The sequence below is a fragment of the Pezoporus wallicus genome, unplaced genomic scaffold, assembly GCF_028554395.1.
Source record: "Pezoporus wallicus isolate ANWC-B61680 ecotype Strahan unplaced genomic scaffold, APGP_CSIRO_Pwel_v1 scaffold_14062, whole genome shotgun sequence".
Taxonomy (NCBI): domain Eukaryota; kingdom Metazoa; phylum Chordata; class Aves; order Psittaciformes; family Psittacidae; genus Pezoporus; species Pezoporus wallicus.
In genome coordinates, this window is record NW_026640917.1 from 395,845 (window position 1) to 417,577 (window position 21,733).

Sequence of the window (21,733 nt, forward strand, 5' to 3'; positions counted from 1 at the left end):
GTACACCAAAACCGAGCTTTTCAGCCTCTAACAAGAGTATTTGGGGGTAGGTGGCTGGTGCTGGGTGCTGGAAACCCTCTACATCTCATAGCACCTGCATCAAGAGCATCCTCTAACTAAACAGGGTCTGTCCAACCCTTACCTGGTTTTCACTCTGTTTTCCAGCTTAGTTTAACCAACATTTGCTTTTGGGAAAAGAACTGTGTGCTGTGAATTGAGGTTTGCTGCCTTTTTGTGGAGAAGGGGGGAAGGAATGAAATAATAGTTAATACTTAATGCATATGAGCAGCAATGCTGCTGGGGTTGCCTAGCAGCCACTTAGACAAGCAAGGGAATAAAAAGGGCTGTCTGAATGTGGCTGGAGCTGCTTTCTGGGTTTGTGGGTGGAATCTGACCCATGCAGTCCAGGTTGGGTTGGTTTTGGGAGGGGGAGGAGATGGTGGAATTTACAACTAATGGATATTTTAGCTCTGCCGGATCATCTCCATCCGCTCCCTCACCCCCATCTGGTTTTCCTTTTCACTTTTTCAAGTGCAACTTGGAAAGCTTGAGCCGAAGGGAGGTGTTAGAAGTTTTGTATGATTTCTGGAGCTGGAATGGGCAGAAAAACCTCCTTCAGAGAGACTTCTTCCTTCTCTTTAGGACTGCATCTCGCAGTCTGGAGAGCATTAGCATTTCACGGCCTCTTCAATGTGCCGCTCAGCACAGGCAGTAGATGCTGTGTAGCCTGGAAATAGCTCCTGCAGTCACACTTGACGCTTCTACCATTGCTCTCACGCTTGCAAGGAGTGGATGTACGTTTAATTTTCTGCAAAGCAAAAGCTGAAAGGGCTAAAAAGGAAAAAGGGAGGAGGGAGTTGCTGTATGATGGTGACTAAATGCTCCCCCTCATGGGACCAGAAAATCCCCAAAGGATAAGGTTGGATTAAACCCCATTAGGAGATAAAACGAAGGAAGGCTGTTTAAAAAGTGACTTTTTGAAACTGGGTTCTTCTTTTTACTTGCTCACTAAAGGTTGGAAAGCTGGAAACCCTTTCTCTTGTCAGGCATAGCTCAGTGGGAGCAACAGGACTCCAGCAGCTGAAATGCTAAACCCCTGCCAGCATCCACACTCCAGAGGAGAGGTGTCAGCTCTCCATTTCAATGTGTTTGCCTTATCTCAGCGGTAACTTTTTAGCATATTAAAGCAGGAATGATGGCCCTTAGCACAAAGAAATGGGATCTTGGACTAAATGTGCCCATCTTAATAAGATATGAGCATCAGGGCAGCCAAACTCCTTTACACCTTGAAATGAGTTGATTGGACTTGGGTCAATGCCAGCAAAGAGATCACTTTAGTAATTTTGGTGGAAGGAGCAAGGTCGAGTTGTGGCTGCTCTCATAGAATCCCAGCCTGGTTTGGGTTGGAAGGGACCTTAAAGCTCATCCAGTTCCAACCCCTGCCATGGGCAGGGACCCCTTCCACTGGAGCAGCTTGCTCCAAGCCCCTGTGTCCAACCTGGCCTTGAGCACTGCCAGGGATGGGGCACCCACAGCTTCTCTGTGCAACCACATTTCACACAGCATCAAGACTTCAGTGCTGGAGTTTGCCATAAGGCAATAGGCAGGGTGGGAAAAGGTATCATTAATCAAAGGAGCTTGTTTTGAGTTTCATTTTCTCTGCAGTGAATGCAAATGCTCCTGCATCACCTCAACCAGCTGCTCATGGTGTGGGTTTTTCCCTTTGCAGGGGAGATTCTTCAAGTTATGCCATTTCTTAATTCTCAGTTGTCACTTTTACATTGCCAAGCTCTGCCCCTCTCCTGCCTGTCTTGCACGAGTATCAGCTCTCTGATGAATGTGCCCAGTGCTATGAGTCCTTCACCCAGTGGGTGAGTGATGTCTGCTTTCCATGGCGTGTGCCTCAGAGAAGCAAATACCTTGCTGCAATTTGTGCTGTGCCCTGGGCATCTGTGCTATTGGTTAGAGAAACACCCGAAACCCATGGCAAAGGCAGTGCTAAAAGCACATCCACATCTGGAAACCAGCAACCCCTGTCGGTAATCACTGTGTGGGTGAACTGATGGGGTGCCGATTCCTAAGCTTGGATTTAAAAGTTGGAGGGATAAAATTCTGCCCAAATTCGGCTCCTATTGAATTGGGGAACCTGTGACAGCAGCATGTGGCCTTAATGGTGATTAGCAAACACAGCAGAACTTTTCTGTTTCAGATCATAGCACTGAGCCCAGGACAATGATGTGTTTCCACCAGCCCAGCAAAAGCCTGTCTCTAAGCTTGATTTCCACCTTAACATGCTCTACGTGTTTGTAAGTTTTTGCTTATGATTAATTGCCTCAAATTTTAATGTAAAAAAAAGCAAGGTAGAGAATTTAAATGAGTTTCCTACGTTCATGGAATTAGAAGAAAACATCTTTTTGGTGAGGTCCTCCTCTTTATCAAATCAGAAGGCGCTCACAAACCACACACGCCCTCTCCCAACAGCTCATTTCCCAGCCTACCTTCCTCAGGCTCACACATACCACTAAGGAAAGCAAACCTGGTTTATGTAAGCCAAATCCTGCTTTAAAGGGATCTAAATTGGGTCATGGAATGGTTTGGGTTGGAAGGGACCTTAAAGCTCATCCAGCTCCAACCCCTGCCACGGGCAGGGACCCCTTCCACTGGAGCAGCTTGCTCCAAGCCCCTGTGTCCAACCTGGCCTTGAACACTGCCAGGGATGGGGCAGCCACAGCTTCTCTGGGCACCCTGTGCCAGCGCCTCAGCACCCTCCCAGGGCAGAGCTTCTGCCTAAGAGCTCATCTCCATCTGCTGGGAAACCTCTAGGAATCTACACATAGGTGGTGGTGGGGGGGAAATAAAGTTGCAAGAGGACTTGCTCAGGGACTCGCGTTTGCAGGGAGTTGCTGCTGGTGCCTCCCCGGGGCAGCAAACTGCAGACCCAGCCTGGGGGGGGGGGTAGCGTGTGCGTGCGTTTGCCTGATGACCAGTTACAGCCAGAAGAGGTGAACTCCTTCAGAATGTTTGTAAAACCAACCCAACCCAAGACGGTTCCTTTCCTGGGCATCTGCTTTGGAGCACAGCGAACTGCCCAGCCTGCTAACCCGTTTATTCTGAAATAACAATTAAATAAAGCCCAAACAAAGCCCCGGAGCCCTCGGTCCCGTTCCGCCCCCCCCCTCCCCGCGCAGTTACTATAGCAAAGAAATTATTTGTCAGTCCTCCCGGGCTGCTCAAAATACCCGCTGACATATTTAGTGAGCGCTCGCGGCGGGGAGGGCGGGCGGGGATGGGGATGGGGATGTTTGGTTTGGGAAGCGCTCCCCGCGTTGCCGAGCAACGCGCCCTGGACACGGGAGGGGACCGCGTCGCCCTTGGCAACCGCTGTTGCTCCCCAAACAGCGCTGCCTGCGCATCCTCCCCATGGATCGGCGGCTTCCTCCGCCCGCGCCGCGCGTCCGAGGGGCTGGGAAGGGTCCCTGGGTCCCCCCAAGGTAATGTCAGGGTCGGGGTTCAAGTCAGCTTCCCCCTCCGTGAGTTTATGGCTCGAAAGGGCTTAAATCTTCCCTGTCGGTGTCACGGCCTCCGAGCACAATGAGCGCAGCACTGGAGGATGTTAAACCGCAGCTTTGCCTTGCCTGCTCAGTGGATGGAGACGACCAAGCGGTTTGTGGGTGTCGTCTGAGCCCCTCCCTAGCCAGGCTGAGGACAGAAGGGGCAGTGGCCTGAGAGGCTGCTCAGAAGGAGCCACCCCCCCTCTTTATGTCTCCAGGCCAAACCCACTGCCCTCAGGAATTTATTGCCTGGATAAAAGGCATAATTCACTTCATTCTAGTTCAGGAACAGTCAATTCTCTTTCTTTGGGCTATCAGAGCAGTTGTTGCAAGCTCTTCTCCCATTCGTCTAGAGTACGCTCTGTCCTATTGCTGTCCTCACCTAAAATACAGCAGGGCTTTTCTCCAAGAGCAGAATATTCAAATACCTATACCCCAAACTGCGTTTCTAGGGCATCTGAAGCAGCCTTCTCGTTTCTTGCCTTTCCAGGAAGAATTGTGTGTTTCTAGATAGTTGTGTCTTCTGTCTGGGGTGGTGTTAATGCTGGAGTCTGCAGTACCCATCACTAAGTGCTGTATGAACCCTCAGTTTCTGCAGGGAAATACCCAGCACCTTGGCCCTCTTCTCTGTGCACTCTTACCAGTGCACTGGAAAGCAATTGCTCCTGTCCCATTGCTCATGCCGATGTTTGAAAGAGACAACGAAGTGTCAGGAGAAGGAAACCATCTTCCTCCTCCTCCTTGTGCCTGCCCAGGCACTACCTCCCTCTCAGAGGGGAACAGTGACCACTTCTTGTTTCTCTCCTTGCTCCTTTCAGGCTTCTCAAGCTCCCAAATACAAACCCACAGCATCACCAATGCTCGTGACCACTTGCTCATCCCCTTGAGCCATCTTTCAGCCCATGAGCAGCCTCCAGAGCCCTCAAGCTCAGGCTGTAAAATCCAAGACGAAGTTGTCTCTCCTCTGAATGGCCACAGTTGATGTTTGTGGCTTGTTCTGCTTAACCTTGTTAAGCCCCACACTGCTTTTGAATGGTGCTGTATAAATAAATAACAACATACAAGGCTGTGCTGGCAGCGGTTGCTTCTGTATTTGTTGGTCACTGGAGAGGCATGATGGAAACAGCCACATCTAAATGAAATCCTGCAGCAGATCTCCTGCTTCACACTTACAGTGGCATATTCCACACTTTTCTGCCACAGGACAAGCTAGAAAAGCTGGTATTGCAAAACCACAGTCGAATACCAAGGTTTGCAGTTCCTGGTCCCAAAATAAGTCCAGTTCCCTGTGTGTGGGGGGTGGGAATTAGCTGTACCCAGGTACCTGGGATCATCCTGAGAGCACACAGAAGCAGGGCTACAGACCTCAGGGCTCAAATAACCAGATGTTCTGATTTGGGTGACTAAGCTTTGGCGTAGACAGGAACTTTTGGAATGCTTTTGTGCCAGATTTTCACTTGATGTGCTGTATTTCCCCTGGTGAATCAGAGCCTGGGAAACCCCTGCAGTGCACCTATTAAACATGTGAGAAAATGATTAATTTGAACCCAGAAGTTGGGCTTGGTTTTGCCAGGTAGCACCAAGGCTTATGTTGGAGCCGGTATCTGAAGGGCCTTGGTATGGAGTACAGTGTGGTGTGTGACTTGTAATTCCTCCTTCCGGAAGCTTCCTTACTGCTCACCAGACATCAGGGTGTTGTTTCGTGGGTACCATTATTTGCCACCATTATAGCAAACCCTTCCTGAAGTCAAAACTGGGCTAGTGAAGAGGAAGGCAACAACTCTTCCATCCCTGGCAGTGCTCAAGGCCAGGTTGGACGTGGGGGCTTGGAGCAAGCTGCTCCAGGGGAAGGGGTCCCTGCCCGTGGCAGGGGTTGGAGCTGGAGGGGGTTTAAGGTCCCTTCCAACCCAACCCAGGCTGGGATTCTGAGTTTCAAGCACTCATTGGACTTTGAGAACAAACAGGGGCTCCCAGGTGATTCTATTGGGAGTCTGAGGGTGAAATGCAGAGGCAGTGAATAGGCTGCAGGCTGGCCCCTGCGGTTCTGAGCACCCAAAGGGATGCGTTCAGATCTGAAGGAATCCAGTCCTGGCTTTGACACTTGGAGAGTATTCCTCTTATTAACCCAGAAAGCAAACAGGACGGGGTTTTGGGGGGGGAGGTTCACAGCGTTACATTGCCCGTGGTCAGGTCTGAGATCCATGCACATGGGATTTGTGCACACATTAAACCATCACAGCATCTGCTCTTCAGTCTCCGCTGGCTCTTAAGGAAACTCCACATTACACAGCCAGCACGGACACATTCCTCCCTCTCTTCTGCCTCTCTGAAAGTTACTTTTAAAGCCACAGCAAAGATGAGTGAGCTGCTGTTACACAACAGTTCCGTGTGTGTGTGTGTATCTGTATGACTTGACTTGAGTCCATGAAATCTAATTAAAGACCGAGTGTCTATTTGTATTTTGGTGTATTATTAACTTGCTAATAAAAGCTGTTTCCAAACTTGTATTTTTCCATGAGGACCAGGTTGCTGAAAACAGAAAACCAACCAACTAACAGAGCCCCTAAGCAGCTCTACACTGCCTGCTGCCCTTGAGATGTGTGCTTTGGGTTTATCTGTGTTTCCAGGGAACTGGAGCTCTTGGACAAGCAGCCTTTGCTTCTGGTTTAAATTCATTTAACCTCATCAGTGGAAGGGTCTGGTGCCTTCTCTGTTTATAACATTTCACAGCAATATAACAAGCAGCCTCTCCAAAATCAGGTTCTTATCAGGTTCCTTGTCGTGTTTGTCTCCCCCTTCCATCCCCTTCACTTCCTGCCGCTTACTAAAAGGCTAAAGGTTGTGACATGAGGGTCAGGATGCCCTTCTGATGATCACCCTTCAAGTGCCAGCCCCTGCTCATCTGACAGGGCTTGCTTTCAGCTGCAATGGCCATAAGGGCACCTTCCCCCTGCCCAGAGCCCAGAGCTGGCCCAAACCTCTCCCCTCTCCTCTGCAGGAAGGGGATGCTGGTTTAGGAGGGGCTGGTTGTGAAAGGTGAAAGCTGCTGCAGCCCTTGGGATGCAGATGGTACCCGAGTGCTTGTGTCTGCTGCTGGGGATGCCCAGCACCATCCTTGGTGTTGGTGCAGGCATTCTGGGCTGTCCTTGGTGTGTGATGAGGGGTTTGGATGGAGGTCAAGGCTTTGATGAGCTGAGATTTGTCCTGTCTTAACCTGCTCCAGCGTTTCCTGGCTCCCTCTGAAAGCCAGAACAGCAGGTTCTTCTTCCAGGGCTTTTAGAGCCACTTTAAACCCAGGAAATACTGCAGCTCTCCTAAGTCCAGCTGGGATTGTGACTGTGCCAATTGTAGAACATGCTGGACAAGGATTAAGTTCGGGTGCTAACCAGCCAGACTTCCAGATGCACCCATCCCTAACAGGGCATCCCCTCTATCTTCTGAAGGAAGAGGGAACTCCTAAACATGGGTGCTGATAGGGCAGGTTCTCTTTGGTTCAGCCACCCAAAAGTGAAGAGTTTCATGGATGGGTGAGCTGGAATCATGTTCCAGGGGAACACCTGATATTTCTTCTAGATGGCAGGCTTTGGAGACACATGCAGCAGGGAATAAAGGATGTGTGTGCACACAGAGGCAAGCTGGGGCTGATGCAAGTGTTTGCCTCAGTTCTGCTCTGAGGTGGTGTGATTCACTTGGTCTCATTTGCATTCACATCCAATAGATCTCATAGAATGATAGACTCATGGAATGGTTTGGGTTGAAGAGACCTTAAAGCTCATCCGGTTCCAACCCCATGTCACAGGCAGGGACACCTTCCACTAGGCCAGGTTGCATTTCCTTTTCCAAGGTATTAAACACTTCCTTTCTATGCCCTGGTTAAAACAGAGCCGATGCCTTTTCAGGGCAAATTCCTAAATAGAGACTAAGCCAAAAATGTTGAACCAACTGGAAAATAGCGAAGTTTTTCTTTAGTAAAAAAATGGGGCATAGAGGGTGGTGGATAAACTGATGGATAGTGTGCATCTGCTGGAAAAGAAGGTCAAAATCTGCTCTTCCCGGCACTCCTCTTATTTTCAGTCGCTTTTGAGAGCACTGAGGATTCTCAGGAGTGAATCTATGCAATGTCAAACCCCTCATTCCTCTTTTAGAGCCCATATAAGAACGTGATGCTCAAATAGCATTTTTATTCCTTCTGAATTCCCTTACTCCTGTTCTGGTTTTCCTATTTATGCAAGCTCCAGGCCAACTAAGCCTGAATAAAAGTGCCAGAAACCAAAGAACCCTTTTAAAATGTAAAAAACCCTTCTTTTGAAGCATGCAAAAAACGCACAAAACCAAGCAAAAAGAAAGCAAGCAAACCCCTGGCTTTGGATTTTGATCCCAGCAGTGTTCTGGATGAGAAGTAACCATTAGGGGGGTTGAAATTCAACTGCAGCATCCCCAGTATTTGCAGTAAAATGCCAGCTATCAGGAGGTTTCTATAAAGGGATGGCTGTATGCTGAACTTGCAGATGGAAACGGGACCATATGTGATTCCCTGGTTATTTCACCCCCTGCTCAGCCCAAGAGCCATTTGACAGGAAGAATCCATGGAGCCCAAACTGTGCACAGCTGAGCGCCCGGTGCTGGGTCTCCTACATGGCATTAGCTCCTGCTAATATTAAAGATGTCCAAAGGTTACCTCCTGCATTGATTCAGGGTAAAGCTTCCTATAAAATGCCATTAGCAATAACATCCAGCTCTTGAGGTTTCCTGCAACCCTGGTGCATCCACCCTTTTTAGTCCTGTGTCTGCATGGAATGAAGCTTCTGTCTGTCCCCGTGACAGATTTATCTTGGATTCCTTCTATGGGATGCGGCTGACAACATGTGCAGGTGATGATTAAAAGTTCAGGATAGCTCCTTTTAGCAGGAGAGCTAGTGCACTAGGAGTGGGCTTCCTGTGTGAACAAACCCATCAGAAATAAAACAAGCAAGTGTAATTAGAGCAAGTTCACCTGGAAAAAGACACTTTCCCCACCTTTTTATAGAAAAATAATGTAGTAGAATAATTGATAGTTCTTGAACAAGAAACTCATCAAAGATATTTTCCTTTCCCTCACTTCTGTTCCAGTATTACATAGCAGCCTCCCAGTATCTGAAGAGAAGGCTCCAGGGAGACCTCAGAGCAGCCTGAGGTCTTGTAGCCCTAAAGGGGCTACAGGAAACATGGAGAGGGGCTTTGGACAAGGGTGACCAAGTAAGCTTTGAAAAGCAAATTAAATATAATCCTTTATGATACTTGTCTTCAAATAGGTCTTCAAATACTCGTCTTCAACTAAGCAAGTGATTCACTGGAACAGTGACAGTGTTGGTGCTTCGAAAGCAGCACTAGTATGGATGTAGGATCAGTCTGGATGCTGGTGTAGGCTAGCTCATGCATTTTACATTTCTGCCTTCAGAAAAGAAAGAGATATAAATACGAGACCTAAATACCCCATGAGAGCCAAGACTGTGCCAGTCCCACCCCTGCTTTCTGTGAGGCTGCTCCTCAAATAGAAACGTGAGGCAGGGGAGGATTGTATTCACTTCAGCTGGTGACATCTCCCAGTATGAAACCACCGAGGAGCTGGGCTGCAGTTCCAACAGAAGCAACCCTGGGCCTGAGGAAGTCAAGGACTTAAACCCTCTTTTATTTGAAGGCTCAGGGCTGCCTGGGGTGCTGCTGGTCCTTATATGTCCCATGGAGCATGGACCAGAGCACCAAAGGAAAGCAGCCCAAATACCTCCCTGTGGCAGGCTCCTGCTCTGGCTCTGCTCAGCAGCAGGTACTGGATGCTTGCGTGTTGGCATTTAGCTCTGAAATGGTTTTGTTTGAGTGCTCAGGAGCTCGTAGTTTATATGAAACCATTCCTTGGAAAAACACTTGCAGTTCCTCATCTCTTGGCAGCACAGCCCCAGCACCCTTCCAGCTCCTTCCTCTCCTGAGCTCTTTTGGGGACCTTGGGAACCGCTGCAGAGGATGCTGCTGCTTTCCCTTCTCGGCACTTGGAAGCTGTGGGCTGTTCTCCTGCTGTCCCCTCTTTCCCTCCCCGTTCTGGCTGCGAATTGCTCCTCTTATCTCTGCTTTCCCAGCCTTTGGCAGCTGGTTTAGGCAGGGGAGATTAACAAAGGCAAGGCCATTTACATGAAGGCAATGTGGTTTATGAATGGAACGGTGAGAAGTGGAGTTTTTATCAGCCCCCAAGGCTAGTGATAGTACTACTTGTCTTTCTCAAATGCATTCAGACTTTGAGGCCAGTGCTCAACAAATCCCTTACCTGGGGGAGTATTGTGGCTTTTTTAGGAGTGTGAAACTTGAAGCCTGGGGAAGGGGAAGCATCTGTTCAAGGTCATGGAGCAAATCGGTGGCAGAACCAGAAACAGCACCCAGAAATTCTTAGTTGTTTTCTGTCTTTTCTTTCCTGTTTGCTTGGATACCGAGATAGCTGTGAGTAAACAGGAGCTTTGTTATCTGCCTGATTCATTCAGGGATGATGCAAGCTGGAATCCAGATTTCTGCAGCGCCTTCCACAGTCCTGATGCTGCCCCTGGCATCACCAGCCCCATTGAGCAACCAGAGTTTTGAACTTGTCTCTACCTGAATCGCTGATGTCTTGAGCGATTTCATTCCTGATGCACGGTCAGGTCCCATCTGCTCTTTTCCCTGGCATAACAACTGACTTGTCTCTTTGCTCTTCTTAGCCCAGCAAGGAGCCCTGGATGGGGATGCTGCTCCTCTCTGTGACCCACCAGCAGCTCTCTTGACTACTAATAAGCTTCTCAGTTCGTGCCAGCCCCCCAGTGCAGGGGCTGCCAAGCTGCCAGGCTTTCACCCGCTGCCAAACGCCACGAGACACCTTCTAATAGCTTCTGTTGGTCACTCCTGCTGTGAGAGAGCTACAGCATCCTTCCCCAGGCGGCAGAGGAAGCAAGCATGGCTGGGGTGAGCCTCTCTCTCTTAGACCAGATCTATGAGGAAGGCAGCAAATCTGAGATCTTTGGGAAACAGGAGGGCTCGCTTTTGAGCTAAGTAAGGAATCATGGAATGGTTTGGGTTGAAGGAACCTTAAAGCTCATCCAGCTCCAACCCCAACACCTTCCACTGGAGCAGCTTGCTCCAAGCCCCTGTGTCCAACCTGGCCTTGGACACTGCCAGGGATGGGGCAGCCACAGCTTCTCTGGGCACCCTGTGCCAGCGCCTCAGCACCCTCCCAGGGAAGAGCTTCTGCCTAAGAGCTCATCTCAGTCTCCCCTCTGGCAGGTTCAAGCCGTTCCCCTTGGCCTGTCCCTACAGGCCCTTGTCCCAAGCCCCTCTCCAGGTTCCCTGCAGCCCCTTCAGGCACTGGAGCTGCTCTCAGGTCTCCCCTTCAGGAGCCTTCTCTTCTCCAGGCTGCCCCAGCCCAGCTCTCTCAGCCTGGCTCCAGAGCAGAGTTGCTCCAGCCCTTGCAGCATCTTCTCTGATTCATCTGCATCTCTGTTAGGAGAGGCTGATCAGAAACACTGTAAAACTTCCTTCCCTGTGGGAGGCGATAAATGAGATGGAAGCAGAGAAGCGGGGCCTTTCATGGGCATTTGCTTTAGGGATGTGGCAGAACTGCCAAAGAGCTGCTCAAGCAGACGGCCGAGCTCCAGCAGCCGATGTCCATACAGGAGCCACAAGGGTGTTCCTTACACCGCACACATAGCACCCAAGAAGAGGGAAGAGCAAGACTTCGGATGCCACATTCCCTCTCCTGGAAAGCTGCTGTTTTATCCATCTTCTGGAGCCCTGTGCCTGCTCACTCAGGAGCTGTGCTCCAGGGACATCAGCAAAGCTCTGGAGCACCTTGCAGTGGTTTCTCAGAGCATAGGAATTCTGTTTCTGTTGTCAGCTTCTCATCACTGTGGATTAACGTTAGCAGTGTGTGTGTCTCCAGTCCTCAGGAAGCACAGGATGGCTTTAATGGGAAATGAATTATTCTTTATCCAGGATGTTGCACTGATAAACAAGATCATAAGAAGTCTTGTACATGTGCCTTGGTGGCCCCGGTGCTTCTGTGTCTGTCTACCTTGTCTGGAAGGACCAGATTTCATCGGTCCCTGTGTCTGGCTTGGTTGTCATCGGTAGCAGAGCCTGTGTTTTGTAACAAAACTGAGTAGTACATTGGTGATTTATTTTGGCAGCTGACAGTTCAGCTTCCACCCTGCCCCTCCTTGGGTCACCGAGGGAAACCAGAAGGTGAAATTCATCAGCAGGGAGGAACAGGCGGTAATTTGGAGACAGCATCTCTTCTGAGCATCCTTTTCGTGTTAGAAGTACGCTTGAAAAGAGAGCTTTCTGTGGACTTGAAATGCCAAGATCTGACCCCACCAGACCCATTCTCAAACAGATCATTAAAATATATTGGGCAATTCACCTTTCTTCTCTAACCTCTCCTTGTTAGAGTCTTCCACTTGCAAAACCCTCAAAAGCTGTGAACCAGAGCCCTTTACCTCCCCATTGCATTGCCTTTTACCACAAAGAGCTATCAGATGATAGGCCAGCATCCCTCCCTTTCTCATTTTCCCTTTTGCCTCTTAACATGCGCAAAGTCGAGGAAGAAGTTTAAATATTGGATGCAGAAAGGAAACAAAATGGAAAAGGTTTCCTGCTGTTATTTGGAGGCTCTATTATGCTCAGCAGTGAGGCTGAGAGAGGAGAGATGCTGCTGCTCCAAATCGGGATGTTTCTGAAGGGTTTGGTTTTGAAGTGGCAGCAAGAAAGCTCTTAAAATAGTTTTTTAAACAGGAACTTTCACAAGCAACTGAGAAATAAAAGGTCCCCCCCTCCATATTACATCAAAACCCCCCATATGACACTGTTTGTACTCGGGAAGCAGCAGGTTTGGTGTCCCTTGGGTGGCGATGGACACAGGGAGCCAGGGCAGTGCCGTGTGGGAGCAAGGAGTCCCAAGGGATAAAGAACCCTGCCCTCCTGCCATCTCTCCATCCCCAGGATGTTCCCATGTGGCCCTTGGGATGCTTCCCAAGGTGGCTGAGCAGTGCTGGCCGGGATGGGGGGAGCTGGGTAACTTGAAGATGCTGAGGGCATCACCTCCATAGGGTTGCAGTATGGGAGCAGGCCTGGAGGATGATGTGGGGACCTGAGTGAGGCTCAGGTGGGGTTCTGGAGCAATGGGTGGGAGCGGGGAGGTGTTTCTTTGTGGGGGTGATTTGGGGGTGTTAAAAAGATGCTCTTCATGTTTGATTCTTGGTTATTGTAACCCAAACTGGCCACCCTGCTTTTCTGACAGCATCAGCTAAGCTCCAGGCACATATTTATTCAGGGTTAGTTAAAGATGAGAAGGAATAAAACTGATTTTAGAAGCGTGCTTTTACTCTTCCAGATCTGGAGCTGTCCTCACTGTGACACACTAATTTTCCAGCGCTACTTTTTGGTTATATTTAGAAATGCATTTTCTGTTCCTTCCCTCTCCTTTCGGTGGAACAATTGTGCAACTTTCTTTTTTTCTCAATAGAATCCTCTATTCAAATTAGCTCCAAGACTAAAAAGAGGCCTCTGTGTAGGAAGGTAGCACCTTCCTTCCTAGCACTTCCCTTGCATCTTCCAGTGGGATTTTGTGCCGTTGGGCCGCGGGTTCCTGGGGTGTAGCTGTGCTTTCCCTGCCTGACCTCCCCTCTGCTCTCCCCAGCAGTGAGCATGCAGAGTTCCGAGGGTGGATCAGACTCATCAGCTTCCGTGGCACTTCACACCTCAGCGTCAGCCCAAGCTCCGGTGGTGCAGCTGGTGCCATCGTCGCAGCAGGTAAGGGATGCACAGCAGGGATTAGGGTTTCCATGCGGAAGAGCCTGGGTTTGCTCACAGATGTATTTTAATCCAGGGGGTTTATATAGGTTGGATGGGGCTTGGAGCAACCTGGTCTAGTGGAAGGTGTCCTTGCCTGTAGCAGGGATGCCAGTCTGGGGTTTTAGGTTTGTTAATCAGCAACTTGAAGTAGTGGAGAGAACCTGTTGCTGGACTTTTAAAGGCCCCAGAGATTTCCTGTGTTAGCCCTACAAACGTGCAAGCTGTAAACCATGGGATTGAGATCTTGACTACCTGAGGAGGCCACTTCATGCAGTCTGGTGTTTGCTTTAGTGTAAGATCCTGTTGTTATCTGGTGTGTCAATAAAAGCAGGAGAAAACGAAACAGTCCTTAAAGGCATCTCTGCAAATGAGGTACTGAGCTCAACAAAGAGGTGAAGGAAGTGCTAAGGCAGGGAGAGGGTGGAGAAGCCACATGCTGGTCTCTTCGTTTGGTAGGTGGGGAGGAGGTGTCCATGATTCTGATATATTAATATGATGCTCCTGGGAGGTCTGATGGGAGAGAAATGATAGCTTCAGCTGATGAATGAATCTGCCTCGTTGGAAATGGGAAGGGTTAAGTAAAACTGGTTCCTTTTTGTGCCTTTTGGGGAACTATCACAAGAAGTTTTTGTCGCAGGAAACCGGAGGGATAAGAGGATGGGTGGGTGTAACTTAGCTACACCCTTCCCAGCTCCCAAGTGAACAGAAGCAGCTGCCATTGGATGCTGATGGAAAGGAATAATTAGAAGTTAGGAACTGATAGGAGCATCTCCCCAGCAGACCTGAACATTCACCTCACTGCCCAGCTCGCTGTCACCTCTCAAACCTCCCACCCTGGATTGCTCTGGGCAGCGTATCTTGTTCCCGTTGGAATGATGCGGATACCACTGAGCAATAGTGTATTTGAGGCATTGTCAGTCATTTGACTGTGACAACTTGTTAAAGAAGTTTAGAAAGCCCCTTGGCTTTGGATTATGAAATTACCCATCCAGCCTGTGCCGGTGCTGTCGTCGTGACACGGAGTATGGAGTGGAACTGCATGGATTAAGGAAGACCCAGAGGATCATGGAAGATTGCTGAAGAGGAGAAGCATCCAGCGCCTTCCCTTCTCACCAGCAGGACAAAGAAAACACTAGGGATGAGCTGCTGGCAGCGAGACTGGTGTGAGGCTGAAGCCTTTGGTGGTGTTGATCACTGGGCTACCTTTCAGTGCGAGCAAAGGCTGTACGAACAGGACGGCCTCATCTTACAGGTTGGGGGTGAATAATTACAGCTAGAGGGCTAAAAATCAGAAGCATATGTGTGTAAGGTAGCCAGTAATGGTCAAGGTCTCTTTAGGATTCATGTGGCAGCTTTTTGTTCTGTTGGCCCAATCTGCTGGGTATTGTTAAAGCCTCAGCCCACAGAAGATGACTGTCTCCTTGGGGAAGGTCCTCACTGGTTTAAAAGACCATACTGATACTTGGCTTTGGGCCCCACTGAATCGTTTCCATCCCCCACATCCCCATGCTTGTTTTGTTGGCTCTGCAAGGTGCTGAGCACTCTCTGAAGTGTGTGTCCAACCTCAAACTGAATGCCAGCACAGAGAGCAGGAGGACGATGGAAATGACAGTGCAGAGGTAGAGGACAGTGACCACCGCAAGGCAAGGCAAAGCAGTTTTGTGCTCTTGGTGGCACTGAAGATGGAGATGCTTCATGGGAGCTTTGGTGCTGGTAGAACGTGGAAGGGCTGTGCTTGGAGAATGGGATTTCTTGTTGCAGGAGGCAGAGGGTGGTTTGGAATAGAATCAGAATAGTTAGGGTTGGAAAGGACCTTAAGATCATCCAGCTCCAACGAGATACAGTTGATATATACTAGTTATGTACTAGAACAGCAGCCCTAAGAGAAGAAACTTTGCAATAGGAGGAGGATGTGAGTGTGTGAGGGGTGGTTCTTGTTTAGCTGTGGCTGAACCTCATGTTGGGGTGGTGTTATTTCTTCATGTGGAGACAAGATGATCCATGTCAGAAAATGTGGATCCAGCTTTTCCCAAGTTTGGGGTGTGGGGTTCAGGGGGGTGTCTGGTGCAGATTGCATCGGAAGGATGGGAACCGCAGGGATGCCAAGTAAGGGACTAGTGCTACTGAAGTAGGAGGCAAGCTTTCCTTGAGAGATTGAAAGGGAATACCTAACTTACCTGTGTAACACACCCAGAGTAAGTGTCTGTTGCTCTATCTTCTCCTTTCAGAGGGTTTTGGTCCAAGCCACGGGCTCTGCTCCCAAAGGAGCGCAGATGCAGCAAATCTCTGTTCCCAGAGTCCATCAGGCTGCACAACAGGTAATAATACCTCTGGGGTGAGGCACCACCCCTGTGTCACCCACATGATGTCTAAACATCGCCAGATAGTTGCTTAGGAAAGTCCATGCTCTTGATGAGAGAGCCCTGGAGATCACTATGAGAGTAGCTTTCACCATCTCTCTTCCTTTCTTAGACTGATGGCAAAAGAGCCTCTCAAGATACCTAAAGTTTAGAAAGAGCCTTCAGCATCCCAGGTGTCTTCTGTATATCTGAAGATTTGATGGATGCTTTTCATTGCTGTTTAAAAGCAGTCCTCCTCTGGAAAGACTTTTTTAGAGGCAGAGTGTTTGGGATTCTTTTTTAATGCCACAGATAAATGCACTGACTGCGTGTGGCTTCGTAGCAAGGTGAGGTGACAGAGAGCCATGCAAGTGTTCTTATTTATCTGAACTCTGCCTTTTGCAGCCCTTGTTTCCTAAGAAACCAGGCACGTATGATGCTGCTTCATGTGGGCAGTGAGTCGGACTCTCTTGACTTTAGCCTTTAGCAAGTCTTTGGTTGCTCAGTTTCAGCTAAGGAAACCCCAGCTTGACTGAGGACAACTGTGTCCCTCCCAGATGGACACGGCAAGCTCTTCTCTGAAGGAAAGGCTGCAGCATGATCTCACCCTTATTAGTCAGCAAAGAACCAGCCCTGAGACGTGTGTGCAGAGGAAACCCTGCTCCATTGTTTCCACTGCTCATGGAGCAAGGACTTATTTATTCATTTTAATTTGACCTTTAAAAATAAATATGTCCTTTGGGATTCTTAAGGGGGGTTGTGTGTGTGTGGTTTTGTTTGGTTTTCCTTCTCTTTTAAAAGGAAAACCTAAATGTCAAGGTAAAGTTGATAACTTTCAAGGTAGAGGGTTGTTTAAGGCTGTGATATGCAATTTCTCCCGCTGTTCCCAGGCAATCCCTAACTCAAGTCTCTGATGCTCGTTTCAGGTGCAAGCCGTGCAGCATGTATATCCATCCCAGGTCCAGTATGTGGAAGGAGGAGAAGTTGTTTATACCAATGGAACCATGTAAGAGTCCCTTGTTGGCAGTAGCAGAGCCCTGTTCCCCTCAAAGCTGGGTTGAGCCCTTTGGTCCCCTCAGGCTCTTTCCACTGCTGGCACGGTAAAAGGAGGAAGAGGAGGGACAGTTGTTTCTCGTGCCATGTTACATGCATAGGGGTAGTTTCAGGCAGACTCTGGCCTTGGAAGAGGTGTTCTCATCGGATTCCAGGGAATCCTGCCACATTGAAGTGTCAGGTATTTTCCTCTGCCCAGCCCATTGTGTGATGATATGGGAACCAGAGCAGAACTGCTATGGAAAGAAGGGGGGTTTGTAAGGTTTCCTCTTCCTCCTACTGTCCTTGGGGATGCTCTCAGCCTTCCTCACTGACGTTACCTACACTGGCTGCAGAGCTACTCCTGGGCTCTGCTCTCACTGTTGCCACGGGCCTTTGCTCCAGGGCAGCCAGAGGACTGATCACCATTGCCAGGACCGACTCCTCCAGCCCAGGTTTCACATTCAACGGAGCAAATCCATCCTTCCTCCAAAGGTGTTCCCGATTTCAGAAGCTGCTGTCCATGAGGTTAGATGGAGGAGCTCCTCGCCACCTCCTGACCCTATTGTTCCTTTGACAGACGAGCTGCCTACTCCTACAACACGGAAGCTCAGATTTACGCCCCCAGCAGCGCAGCATCCTACTTCGAACCGCAGGGAGGTGGAGCTCAGGTGACTACAGCGGCATCCTCCTCTCCTACAGCCATTCCCTCTCACAACATGGTGGGCATCACCATGGACATTGGGGGAAGTCAGATCCTCTCCGGCTCGGGAGCCTATCTCATTCATGGGGGGATGGAAAACACTAGACATTCTCTGTCACATACTTCACGCTCCTCTCCAGCAACGGTATGTAGCCCTGCAGATATTGCAGCTCAGGGGCCAGGAATTAGTCCAAGGGAAGTGAAAAGCCTTCAGAGAGTAAAACTTCCACTTGGTAGTTAGCACTGTGTATATGTCTGTGTAACATGCCATGCAAATGCAAGGGGGAGAATAGACACTGGTGTACCACAAGCAAGGGGAGCTTGCAATGTCTCTTGTGGTGGTGGGCAGAGGCTTGGCAAACTCCCCGTGGATCACTGAAATGATGCAGCATGGAAGTAAGGATAAATTCCTGGGGATTCTGTGTTTCCCCCTTTCTACATCCAAGCAAAATGTTTTGGCTTTCCAATTCCAAGGAATTGTCTGTATTAACATTTTCTAATAACAACCAAACGTGGGGCTTGGCTGACCCAAAACAAAGAAATAGATGGTTTTAATTAAGAAAAGACCTGAATAATCCATTATTATCACAGTGGATAACTAGCATGAAAGGGGTGTCGAGCTGATCATGCCAAAAGCACAGTGATCAAAAAGTCTTTGTATGTATCTCCTACACCATTGTGTATTCTGCCCATGCCACGTTGCAGAAAATGTATTTTAGGGATAATCCTGATCAAACAGAAATGTTTTAAAGCTCTCATTTGCTTTAATGGTGTCAGTCGAGGTGCCAGGATGCTGGAAGCACATCTGCGCAGCTGCGTGGGACTCAGGGGGATGCAATTAGTAACCCAAACCAGCCTTTCTGCACCTAGAACCTACCAGGGCTTTTACCTGGGATCTGCCAGGAAGGGCTGGAGCTCATTCCTGGACCAGTGCTCACCCTCCCTTCCTGAGCTCTGTGTGTTTCTACACGTGAATGCAAACAGAATCACAAACGGGGGTGTAATTCAGGCTTTAAAACGTGAACAGCACCACCCAGGGAGAGAAGCAGGAGCTGGTTGCTACTGAGCTCTCCTGAAAATCTGGTTGTGCTTCCTCCTCCTACTGAGTTTTCATAGAGACCACATGGGGTTTGAGTCTTTGTGCTTTGAAAGGTTGTCTTTGATGCTGGAGAACTGTGCTCTGCCTTAGGGAGGAGTAGGGGTAACGTCCGTAGCTTTGGGTGGAAGAGAAAATGCCAGCTCGGGGTTAGCTGGGGCTTATTTCTTGTGTGAGTGTTGTGTCTGTGTGTATTTTAACTGGTCAGAGTTAAAAACTAGCCCTGGATTTACTGCTCAAGGGAGCTGGGAGCTGCTGATCTCAGAGCTGCACAGCACCACGCGTGGCTTTGGGGCTTTTGGGTTTGGGGGTTTTGTCTTTTGTCGTCATCTTTCATTCCCATGGTGATGGGCACAATGGAAAGAGCCCGAGCAGAATGAAGCAGTAGAAGTGCCCCATCAACAGCTGTAGTTTGGAGCTATTGCACCAGGTAAAGCTGTTCCTCAAAACAAAAGCATTCAGGAAGTGACCTTTATGAATAAATCCACTCGGCTGCAGGTGGGAATGGGCTTTCTGAAGGAATTGTAACACGGAATGGCTTTGGGTCTTGTGGAGGGGCTCAAATAGGGCATGGAAGCCAACCGGGGATGTGTCTGTGGGAGGCTTTCAGTTCCTCCAGCACAGACCTGAGTCGGAGGGGAACAGAGCAGAGCCGTGATAACTGCTTTGAATTTCACATCCTAATGGCAGGAGAGACAGTGGGAGGCTTAAGGAGAGCAATGACTGCACCAAATCAGTGGGGAGGAGCAGTAGTTTTCATTGCAGTGTCTTGCTTAACCAGAGGGTAGGAAAGGCTGGTGTTAAAGAGGATGGGGAGGCTGCAGTCCTGGAAACGTGTACTTTGGGCAGGATTAAGAGCTTTGTGGAGAGAAAGCAAATGTGCTTGGCTCCTGCAGCTGTAGCATGTACTGTCTGCATGTGGCCTGGGGTGTAGTGCAAAGGGGATGGATATCAAAGTGGGCAGCAATGTGAGGGCTTAGCTATTTGAGAGGCAGCTGCAAGGAATGGGGAAGCGAGAGGGCTTCCATATCTGCTGGAATAATGATGTCCTGCTCCATCCAACGGGCTGAAGCAGCACATGAAACAGTTCTATTCAGGCTTTGCCAACAGGGCACTGTTAATCTTCATTTAAATTAGGCTTTAGCATCTTCCAGACCTCCCATAAGCGGGTCCTCGAAGCTCCTCACCTTCGTGCAGGGCTGTTTAAGAGCTTTTTAGTCTTTCCCCTGTAATATTGCTTCTTGCAGATGCAAAGTGCCCATTCTTATGGGGCACTTACTGAAGTGCCAAGAGGACGGGCAGCATCGCTGTGCTTGCGTAAGAGGTGTTGCTCAACTGGCAGCATGCTGTGAACAGAGGAAGGAAATGGTGTTTCCCTTTAACACTGACTCATTTCCTGAAGGCTGCATCAGCAATCAGGCCTTGGTTCCTCACGGTACACCAGGGTGTGATGGGCAACCCACTGAAACATAGTCTTAGACTAAACTCAATGATAACTGCTTGAGAAGTGCTACAATGGTGGCTCTTTTGGATGGAAACCAAGGAAGCTGTGCTGGAAGTGCTTGAGCAGAGGATCACGTTCAGAGGTGGATATGGCCCAGACTGTGTCTTTGGGTGTCGAATGGGGTTTTGTTGGAATGCTTGGGTGTTCTTCAGAAGTGAGATGTGGTTTGTTGTGTCCTCCCACCTTTCTGACAGAGCTTGGGTTTGTAAATGGCTGGTTTTAGCTCAACCTTTATCTTCACCCTGCTATGAATTAGTGCAAAGGGGGTGCAGGACCTGGCTACTACGTGAGGCAGGCCATTGTGGAGATGCTTTGTGCCTACAGAAGAATGCATGTTAAATGAGGACTAGAGATAGCTGCTGACTGCAAGCTGTACTGGTGGATGGGTTGCATTGTCCTGCCTGCACTAACAGATCACAGATAACAGGGGGTTGAGAACATTTCCTGGCAGGAGCAGGCAGTCCCTTCTGTGGGTTTTTTTTTATTGGTTTGGGTTTTTTTCTTTCCTTCCTTACCTGCAAAAAGCTTGTGCTCAGCAGCACTGGAGCTCTGGGACCTCAGTCTCGTTGGCTAGAGATTGATAGAGATTGGGACCAGAGTCCCACCAGCAGAAAGGAGAAGACAAGAAGGGTCCAGGAGAGGCTTTGGGCCCAAAGGCAGCAGCCAAGGCCAGGCTGAGCATAGAAGAGAAGCCAGGCAAAGGCAACAAGGAGACTCAGGGACTCTTCAGGAGCCAGAGTGCCCCACCAGGGCTCTGCTTGGTGAAGCTCTGAGGTAATGGACACGAGCACAAGTAGCACCAAGATGTGCCGGCCGGTCTTCATTGGAAGAGGAAATCTGTCTTCTTCCTCCAGAGTCCCTTTGCAGTTCTCTTCAGCAGCAAAAAGAGCTTTAATGCATCCCATTCTGTGGTCAACACCCCTTGTGCCCCTACCTCAGTTAGGTGCCATTAGTTTTTTGTCAGAATATTAAGAAGTAATAACTGAAGTCATTGCTTCCAGTTCTCCTTGGAAGGGCCGGCTAAAATGCACCTTCTCCATAGCACATCCCCACTGACCTGCTGCAGCATTATCTGTCTGGTGAGGTTTTGGTCTAGGCATGAAGGGGAAAGGAGAAGGAAAACGCCTGCTCTTTTATAAGTGGGCAATAGTGGGAGATCAGCCCCCCTGGTCTGCTCCTTCACCCTCATAGGGGTCCTTGCTGGTTGCATGCCGTACAGGAATGTCTCTGCAGCTTCATCCCATAAAGACTGTGCCTCATCTGCCTCTTTTTCACAAGCCTGTTGATATAAAGCATTAATCATGCAAGTATTAATAACGAGATAATAATCTGGCTGTTGCTAACTATCTGATTTCCTTTCTTTTTCTTTTTTTTCCCTATGTTTTTTTTTTCCCTGTGCACATTTTCTTTAGCTTGAAATGGCGATTGAAAACCTACAAAAAAATGAAGGGATTACATCACACAAAAGCAGTTTGCTCAACAGCCATGTAAGTTACAATCAGAATTTACAACCTTTTCCCTGCTTTGGTAGGAGCATTATTTGTAGCTCTTTGGTATATTCAGGGGCAACGAGCCACTCAGAGCAAGCAGCCTGTGATGCAGCTGCGCTGCCCATACCCAAGAACTGAGAACCTGCCCCAAGTGCTGTGATGTTCATGTTTGTTG

General features: G+C 49.1%; 1 protein-coding gene across 6 annotated transcripts in view; it reads left to right on the forward strand.

Moving 5' to 3' along the window:
- The window catches only part of RFX2 (regulatory factor X2), a 52,353-nt gene that overhangs the window by 13,116 nt on the left and 17,504 nt on the right, over positions 1-21,733 (forward strand). The window contains exons 2-6 of one of the 6 annotated variants that reach the window (XM_057421211.1): positions 13,240-13,352; positions 15,623-15,712; positions 16,660-16,739; positions 17,346-17,613; positions 21,481-21,555. In XM_057421211.1, coding sequence (XP_057277194.1) covers positions 13,248-13,352; positions 15,623-15,712; positions 16,660-16,739; positions 17,346-17,613; positions 21,481-21,555 — 618 coding nt within the window. In that variant the 5' untranslated portion in view covers positions 13,240-13,247. Of the gene's footprint in view, positions 1-13,239; positions 13,353-14,350; positions 14,647-15,622; positions 15,713-16,659; positions 16,740-17,345; positions 17,614-21,480; positions 21,556-21,733 lie in introns of those variants that run through there. The other 5 variants (XM_057421212.1, XM_057421214.1, XM_057421216.1 and 2 more) reach the window with 5 other exon arrangements.